This window comes from Thalassophryne amazonica, chromosome 5 (assembly GCF_902500255.1).
Source record: "Thalassophryne amazonica chromosome 5, fThaAma1.1, whole genome shotgun sequence".
Lineage (NCBI taxonomy): Eukaryota > Metazoa > Chordata > Actinopteri > Batrachoidiformes > Batrachoididae > Thalassophryne > Thalassophryne amazonica.
The window spans coordinates 111,810,393-111,819,950 of NC_047107.1; the positions used below are offsets into that span (position 1 = coordinate 111,810,393).

Here is a 9,558-nt window from a genome sequence, read left to right on the forward strand (position 1 = left end):
CTTGTAATTCCCTTTGGCGTCTCCCTCGTTTCATTCGGGGTCACCACAACAGATCTGAAGTGGATATGTATGTTTACATGGCACAGGTTTTAAGACTGATGCCCTTCCTGACACAACTCCATGTTAGACAATAGTGGTGGATTTGAACTGGGAACCTTCCACATTGGAAACAAGAATAACAGCTTGGCATCTTGAAATTCATTAAATTAAAACCATCAGATAAAGGGGATTAACTGATGTGTTCATGAAAATTCAGTAAGGTTTATCTTCTATTATACATCCCGAATCTAATGGGGAACCTTCCCAGTGCCTACTCAGGCACACCTAAATATCTTTACAAAAGGCGTTCTAACAAGACACCTGACAGGTTAGAAAAATTAGGGAAAGTGGTTTAACTTTTAGGGGTTGAATAAGCTTTTATATTTGAGCCACTTCTGATGTTGCGCTTCAAAATAATTTCATTAAATAATTTCACTTATCTATCTATCTATCTATCTATCTATACATATAGTGTGTGTATATTTCAGTAAGACCAGCAATGTACCTAAGACATAGAAATGCAAGCCATGGTGAAGTTTGATGCACCAGATAATTCACATAAGCAACTTTATTTTTGTATGTAACATCTCACAGACATTTCTGCCACCTGCTGGATGGATCGTACATGGACAGTGTGGCAGACAGTGAGCACACCACGCCCACATTAGTGCGCTTTACCCTTCACATCACCCTCAGCTAACAAGTTAACATTAGTGACTGTGGGGACAAATATAGTGCTCTTATATGTGGACAAATATGGGCCAAAATATACAACAATACGAGGAAGTAAATCTGAATTAAAGAATGGATAAAACTTGCAGCTGATGATGACACTAAAATGTTTTCATCTGCAGTACATAGATTGGTGATAGCTAACTCAAAATGTTGCTCAGAAACATTTGGAAACCTGGAAACATCCATTCTTCCAACATTGTTCCAGAATGCTCACGAAAAGGAAGACTTCATAGTGTGCTACTGGCACCTGCTGGATGGTTTAGGAATGTGCATCAATATCAAATCATAAGTTTGATACTAAAGATATAGCACCACTAGGTTTTTTAAGATTTAAGTCATAAAAAGACTTATCTTTGGCACCACTATAATTTTATTCCTTAGGGCAGCACGGTGGCTTTGTAGTTAGCATTGTTGCCTCACAGCAAGAAGGTCATAGGATGGATTCCCACCCGTGGCCTTTCCTGTGTGGAGTTTGCATGGGTTCCCTCCAGGGATGTGGGCTTCCTCCCACATCGGAAAACATGCAGGTTAAATAGATTGGAAACTCTAAATTGTCCGTAGGTGTGCGTGCCGATGTGAATGTGTGTGTTTGTCTATATGTGGCCCTGTGACAGATTGGCAGGATGTACCCCGCCATCTCACGTCATATGACTGCTGGGAAAGGGTCCCCACGTGACCCTTAACTGGAGTAAGTGGTTGAAGATGAGTGAGTGAGTGAGTGAGCATTTAGATAAGGGATTTATAACATGATATTGCCAATATGATCAACATTCATGGTCTCTGGAAACAATTAAGAATTTTAACACCTGAGGGGGAGAAATTCAAGGAATAAAATGCTATGACCAGCATTTGGTAAATTTGGAAGAGATTTGCAAGAACTCTTTTTAACTGCTCAGACAGAGCGGCTTTAAATTAGAGGTGGGCGATACCGGGAATTTTGGTATTGATCTGGTACCAAGTAAATACAGGCCCAGTATCACCGATATCGATACCAATACGTTTTCATATTTAAGCTTCATAGATCCAAAGGAGCCAAAAGAGCTAGGATAAAATTTCGCCAAACATACAACAACAAAATACGTTATTATCACAATCAACATTATTGTTTAAAAAAATATCACTCAACACAACTTAAAACAAAATCTCCTGAGGTAGAGGGCTGACAAACCACAATACAAGGGTGCGCTGCTCCGTGTTGTGTGACACAGCGCAGCGCTGCTCTTACAGACACAGAGTAGACTTTGATGAATTTGCATGCGCAGCAGTCAGTGCATGCGGGAGAGAAAAAAGCTTGAGTATCGATCTTTTTACATGAGGATTGTTCAATATCAATACCAGCGTTGGTATCGATATTATCGATATTAGGATCGATCCGCCCACCTCTACATTAAATAAAAGTTACCGTTTTACACGCTGCACCTGTGCGTTTGTTCTTTTTCTATTTGAGAGCGGGTGGCTTAAATCGTCACAGGTAATCTCAACACTGCACACGTGCACATGCGCATCCTCCTGCAGTTAGTCTCCATGACTGCGATGAAGTAAAAGACCATATTCACTATGAAATTTCCCCCAAATAAATGTCTTCTTCATTAAAATGAGCTGTAATTTTGCAACATGTTACCAAAATAAACCTACATTATGGATTTTGATAGAAATTAAATTTTGTCAGTTTTGTGAAATTTGAAAGGCCCTATAGCTTTAAGTTGGTGTTTTGTAACCCAACCTGTAATGACCTTGATGACCCATAGTGTTGAATGGGTGCATCATATAACACCTTTAAAATTTGTTGTTTTAATGGAACATAATTGTGAGATGAGACGCCATAACGTCATTGTTTTTCAAACATGTGGCACTGCTAAAGACAAATTTCGCCTAAACGAGCAATTCATCACATTTAATTCCATAATATCGATAAGTTATTCATCCAGACATTAAATTATGCGTGTGCGTGTTCACGCGTTTCAAAAAACAAAAATATTTTGGACATCGTTTTTATTATTATTATTATTATTATTATTATTATTATTATTATTATTATTATTATTATTATTACTTTTTTCTTTCAGGCAGTTCATTAGACACCACCTCGGCGTCCTCCAGGGTCCTTTTCTTTCATAATAACAGTCACTATGGCAGCCTTTTGTCGCGTCAGACACCAATGGAAAAGAACAAATAATCTTAACGTTCTAACAAGAAATCTGACAGGTAAGAAAAATAAGAGAAAGTGGTTTAACTTTTAGGGGTTGAATAAGCCTTTATATTTGAGCCACTTCTGACGTTGCGCTTCGAAATAATTTCATTTTTAAAACCTGCTCATTGACAGAAGAATGATGGAAACATTTAACTACAGTTAAAGGTGAGTTGAACACAAAACTAATTTATATTTCAGCGTTGGTTTAAAAACTAGAAGATAATATCGGTTTAATACACAATAAAACTAATTGCAGAGGTCACTAATTTTTGTGAACTTGGTGAAGCATTTAACAGCCACAGACGTATATTAATGCGACACCGGGGAAAAAGAAAATGATATAGAAAAGCTTTAAATTAAATTAAAATTAAGTTTTTTAAAAAACATTTATTTATTGATTTATTTACTTTTATCTTAGCCCACGTATTCATGACGTACAATTGTAGCCAAATGTATGGAAATCCCTGGTCAAATTATTACACGTTTTTATGACATCAAGTTACAGTTAAATATAAAATTCAAGATTTATATGCAGTTTAAAAATGTATGCTCTTTTTGTCAAACTGACAACATATATCTGCAATATAAACAAAAGTAAATGAAGAAGTAAATGCATGCTGTTTTGATTATATTAGAAAACGTCATTAATCCCCAAGTGGAAACTTCATTACCACCATACAGATTGTGTGTGTGTGTGTGTGTACACACACACACACACACATATATATATATATATACACACATATATGGTGTGTTAATAAGACCAGCAATGTACCTAAGACAAAGTTATGCAAGCTGATGATTTTTGTTTTATGTGTAAAATGAAGTATTATCGATGACACTCACTAGATGTTAGATATTAGAAAACAAAAAAATCTGTCACACGTGAAATGGTTAACAGGATTCACAAAGCATACTTTCCCAAAGCTGTTAACAAAGTGTACCTTCACAAAGCTCCAAAATGAGTGAGATTTTATACTCCCCCAAGCGCTGTATAGTCCAGTCAGTCTAGGCCAAAAAAAGGGCCCAACCCAGAAGAAATTGCAATAGTAATGAAATGTGTTTTTTATTGGTCCAAATAACCCCTTGCATCATTTTACAAAAATGTACCTCAATATATTCCGTGGAACAACCTTTTTTTTTTAACCCTCTGGGGTCTGGGGGCATTTTTTGAACAGTTCACTCGCCTGGCATAAATGTTTTATTATTGCTGTTAACAGCTCTTCCTGCATCCCACAATCGAGTTTTATGTCTCTTTTTTCAGGACAACCTGTACTTTCAGAATATATATGCTATAGTTGTGTTTTATAAGTGTAATAAAGGTTCACAATCAGAAATAAGAAAGGAAAAAGTAACGCGGAAAATAGTTTAGGTAATAGGTAATTTGAGGTCTTGTGTGAAAGACTGTACAACAAAAAGGTTCAAACAATAAACACAAAATTGTCTATGCGTTTTGTTTGTCTTCATCTCAAAGCAATTTCTGTCTGCTGTTACACAAAGGTCACATCACAAACTTCTACTTCTACTGTGTTTTGGAGTGTTCTGTCCTGCTCTGAAAGCAGCTTTCACACTTTGGCCCACTTTGGCTCCTTAAGCCCCTTTCACACCGGGGCTGCTTGGAGTTGCTTCCTGTGGTGTAATGACTACATCATGTGACGCAGGAATACCTGCGTCACATGCTCACAGCAGGGGGCAGAGAGGAGGTGATGATGCAGCCTGCAGGTCCTCTGCACAGAGGAATCAAAGTGCACAGTTTGGCTGCAGCCAGACTGTGCACTCTGATTTATCTTCTAGTTTATATTTGTTCTTGGTCTGCGCTCTGAGTTCTGTTATACTTTATCTTTCCTCCTTTGACCGCGAGATGTGCACATGAATGAGCCGTCCGTGAGTAAATGTGGAGATGTCTGGAGTTATACTTGATGTGGACATGTCCTGTCTCTGGCAATCAGTCTGTGAGCAGGACTTATGTACTTTATTTAACACAGTGGTATCCAAACTATTCCAGAAAGGGCCAAGAGGGTTCTTTGCTGCCACTGACTCCAGCAGGTGATTTCAATGATGAGCTCATCCCACCTGTTCAAAGGGATGTTAATCCGTGAAATCACCTGCTGAAATCAGTGGCTGCAAGAAAAACCTGCATCCTCTCGGCCCTTTCTGGAATAGTTTGGACACCACTGATTTAACACAATGATGAGAGAGATTGAGGGGAGAATGAGGAGCACAGCCAGCCTTTTTTCTCTTTTTCTTTTAACTGTTCACATGTGCGTGTGTGAACAAATTGTCCGTGAGTGGACTGGAGATGTCCAGACTTTTTACTGGATGTGAACATGTCCTGTCTCTGGCAATCAGTCTGTGAGCAGGACATATGTCCTTTATTTAACACAATGATGAGAGAGTTTGAGGGGAGAGCAAGGAGCGCAGCCAGCATTTTTTTCTTTTAATTGTGCACATGTGCGTACGTGAACGAACTGTCCGTGAGTGGACTGGAGATGTCTGGACTTTTTACTGGATGTGGACATGTCCTGTCTCTGGCAATCAGTCTGTGAGCAGGACTTATGGATTTTATTTAAACACTGTTGTATGAGAAGAGCAAGCAGCTGCAATCAGCATTTTTTTCTCTGCTCTTTTTTGAGCGTGTAGTTTTCACTGCATTGTGTACATGGTATAAAAACAATCCTGCGTGATTTATACTTCAGGAATAATGGAACACAGCAGGAATCATAAATTGGCATTGTGTAACGTTGTCTTGTGAGGGTGTGGCTTCCAGTCACATTGAGTACTGTCCTGTTGCTCTGACTTGCACTGAAACCACTTAATTTCTGTATTGAGCAGAGGACGCAAACGAAAATGAAACATGTTTAATTTTTGGTGTCCGATTTGCTTCGTCCTTTGCGTCCCTCGTGCTGTTGTGGCGTCGAGCTGCATCGTCTTGGCACTAGGTTGCTTCTACGCGGCATCGTCATGATGACACACAACGCAACTGGAAGCAGCCCCGGTGTGAAAGGGGCTTTAAACTCTGAGGATCGGCCCCTCCCCTTGCTCCATTGATATGGTAAACAGTGCTTTACGCCGGAGCGAGAGAGCTTGCCACAGGCTTATCCAATAACATTCACAGGTAATGAGGAGTGGAGTATCTCTGAAACTCACACACTCTGTGTTTGAGCATGTGAGATTGTGTGAGAGGCCCTCCGTCTGCTCACTTTCACTGATCACTGTGCATAATGGTGCAGGGCGCACTGGAGCCAACAGCCAGATGGCTATTCAAACGGACCAACTAGTAACACATCACTGCTAAAACGATCTTTGGTTTATTACGTGAGGTAAATCTGCCCTCCGTCCTATTTGAATTAAAAACTGTGCTACTGTCTGCAAACAAACCACAGATAGCCAAACCTATATGGAATGCTGTGCCCCATGATGATTCACCGGATGGAGACATCCTGTACGTCCTCAATGGAGGGGCCCTTCTTCACCGACTGCCTTGGCAGACAGGGAAAACGTACATGTCAATACTTGACACTTACTGTTCCTACGTCAGCGAACATTATGGACCATCGGTGATAATCGTGTTTGATGGGTACACCAACCAACCTTCAACAAAAGATTGTTTTGTTGCATCGTATTTAGGCTCCTTGTGAAGATTCGTTTTTGGACAACCAAACACCTTTAATCTGAAATTACATCTGAGGACTGAGGACTTTGGTCCAAAAGTCCCCATGACAGTAGCCTAGCCATGTATCACATGTTTGGCAAATTGCTGCCGTAAGATTGGTGTCAGAACATGGAAGTGCAGATGTTAGAAAAATGTATTTATTGAGCATGATAGCTGATCTGCAAAAGTGGTTCTGAATCTTTGTCCTTGTGAATCATAAGGCTGCTTGTTGTCTTTTTTTTTTTAACTAGGGATGTGATTGTCTGGAGGTGATCAGCGGATCCTCGGGTCAAATCCCTGTCAGACCTGCAAGGTCCTTAATTCCAAATTACTCCCAGTGTGCAGTTGAGTGTCTTGTATGGCAGCACCCTGACATTATTGTATGTGTGGGTGAATGAATGTGAGGCATTATTACAAAGCTCATTGAACATCTGCATCAGAAGGAAAAGTATGATTTAAAAAAATGCAGTCCATTTACCTGTACTTGATTTGCTGGATCAGGTATGTTCACAAACTCAACAGCATGGAGGAATGGGAAACATGGACAGATTTTGAGGAACACCACTCCGCTGTCTGGTCCATAAATATTTGAACATTGGCATAAAGTGGATATTTAATTGCCTAACACAGTATGCTGGATTTTGAAGCAATTAATGAATAGAATTGAAAACATTCAACTTACACACACATTTATTTTTTTAAGGAAGACAAAATAAATTGCATCGCCTAATAAATTAAGTTGTAATTTTTTTAGTACTTGGTTGGACCCCCTTTTTTTTTCAGTAACTTGCTCTGGAAGCCATACAGTAGATGTCAGCACATGCTGAATTTCTTTCCAGGTGTTCTCTGCCAGGTTTCCTCTGCAACTGGCTTCTGTACCTGTCTTCGATTGCTTCATGCCCATCTGCGCTGTGACGTTTTAAGGCATTTAACTAAATGTGAGTGGATAGTGTACGTTTGTGCACCTCAGAATTCATCTGGGTCCTTCTGCCATCATCTGGTAATCCCTGTAAAGTCAGATGGAATCATCTAACATATTGGATAGAACCAGCGCATTGTCGGGATGGATGTTTTTGATAACCACGCCTATAGTTGTGTGTGCTTTGGCACCACAGCAGTCTCTACCCTCACACATTTTCTGGCTGGGTGAATGTTTTTACAGCAGCTGTGGTGCCTTTAGTGTGACAAATGATTCTCAAAGACTTCTTTTTCACTATATAGATGAGACTTTTCCAGAACCAACTCCACATGGCAAATATACAAGGAAAACAGCTGTTTTTCAGAACAAAGCCAACATTTTTAGATGAAATAAAAACAGATGTTCATAATGCAAAATAAATGTTGCTGCCAGTGATGTGAACAACAGCGTGACTCAAGTTCTTAGGGATTTGAAACAAGTCCAGTTCATCAAAGAAAAAGTGAAGCAAGACAGGAGACCAGCAGGGATGCATTTGTAAAATATTCAGAGCCTTGGCCACGGCAGCCTTGGAGTCATACGAAACATCATCACAAAACCAAAACTAACCATCAGTTTCATGACATGTTGCAAATAATCAAAGCAAAGTGATGGTGGAGTTGTTGCAATGATGAAATACATATGCGATCACTTGGAAAAAAAGAGGATTACCAGTCAAGCCTGAAGCTGTCTCAACTTGAGAAAGTGCTACATAGTGGTGCAAAGTTGACTGTAGAATGCCAGTGGGTGGTGATGTGTACTTTTCCTGTGTGGCTTTTGTTGATTGAAAGAAAGTTGAATTTTCTGGACTGTACATGCAAACAGCGGAAGAAAGATTATTGATCATTAATTGTTAGATCTTTGGCATATTTTGAGATTATGGTAAAAGTGTGCAGCTGAGTGAGTAACTTTGTGGCTGATTGTTACCCATTTAATAAGAAAGATAATTTTGTCCAATGTAGAATGAGATCTAAATAATTCTGTGAAATAGAACGCCGACGTGTCAAATCTTCAAAAACGTACTGTGTACTGTTCACGACAGTGAACCCTTGCTTTGGAAAAAAACTTTAATTATTTCATGTTATTTGGAGAGGAAAAGTCAAAGAAGTGCAACCCTATTAATGATTCATGGTAAAGATGCGTATCACCTCAGAGTTTGTTTTCTTCAGTGCCGCTGCTTCGTTTGTCATCACGGTGCGTGGCACTCCCATAGGCTACAGCTTCTTCTGCAGCTTTCTTTGTCTCCACTTGGTGTACTTGTGTTGGTGATTGCACTGGTAGCAGCCTTGTACTCAAGAGTTGAGCCTCCGTAGTCGCCAGTGTTTCTGGAGGTGCTTTTGTTTTCTTTTTCAGCAGGGTCTCCACACAGATTTTCAGCTTCATATCCTCAGTGGCCTCCGCCTGTTTCTTTCGCATGTCATCTCGTTCCTTCTGAGCCATTTGGAAGGCTGTTCGCAGCAGTTGGTGCTTCACAGTCAGGTCTTCACGTTCCTGTTTTACATGCCTGATACGAGCTCTGACTTTCTCCAGCTCAGCTTTGACCTTGATGTAGTCATCCAGCTGTGTACGGAGGTTCAGCAGTAATTTCTCTGACTCCTGCTGGTATTGGCACAATCTCTCTTTATCCCTCAAAGCAACTTTAATGTCCTTGTCCAGTTGATTAATTTTCCCTGTCAGTATTTCAGTTGTGGTTTTCAGTTCAGACTTGTGTCTCTGTATTGTTCTGTCAGAAGAATTGAACTCCTCTGTCGCATCCTCGAAAGCTTTATCGTGGATTGTGAGAAGATCTGTGATGTACTTGTTCATTCGTCTTTCAGTCTCTTTGATCATGCTAGCCTTTTTTATGCTGTGTTCTTCTATCACCAGGTTCACTTTCCTCCTATACACAGCCTCGATTTCTCTGACTCTTTCATCATAATCCTCTCTTAGTTGGGCTAATTCCATCTCATGCATTAGCCTCTTATCTTTGATCTTTTGATCACTGAT

General features: G+C 39.9%; 1 protein-coding gene across 2 annotated transcripts in view; it reads left to right on the top strand.

Moving 5' to 3' along the window:
* Positions 1-350: 350 nt before the first annotated feature.
* The window catches only part of txnrd2.2 (thioredoxin reductase 2, tandem duplicate 2), a 78,051-nt gene continuing 68,843 nt past the window's right edge, over positions 351-9,558 (top strand). Inside the window, exon 1 of one of the 2 annotated variants that reach the window (XM_034171114.1) lies at positions 351-367. Coding sequence is in view for 1 of the 2 variants with exons in the window: in XM_034171113.1 (XP_034027004.1) it covers positions 2,904-2,979 (76 nt within the window). In the remaining variant the exon portion in view is untranslated. Of the gene's footprint in view, positions 368-2,865; positions 2,980-9,558 lie in introns of those variants that run through there. The other variant, XM_034171113.1, reaches the window with a different exon arrangement.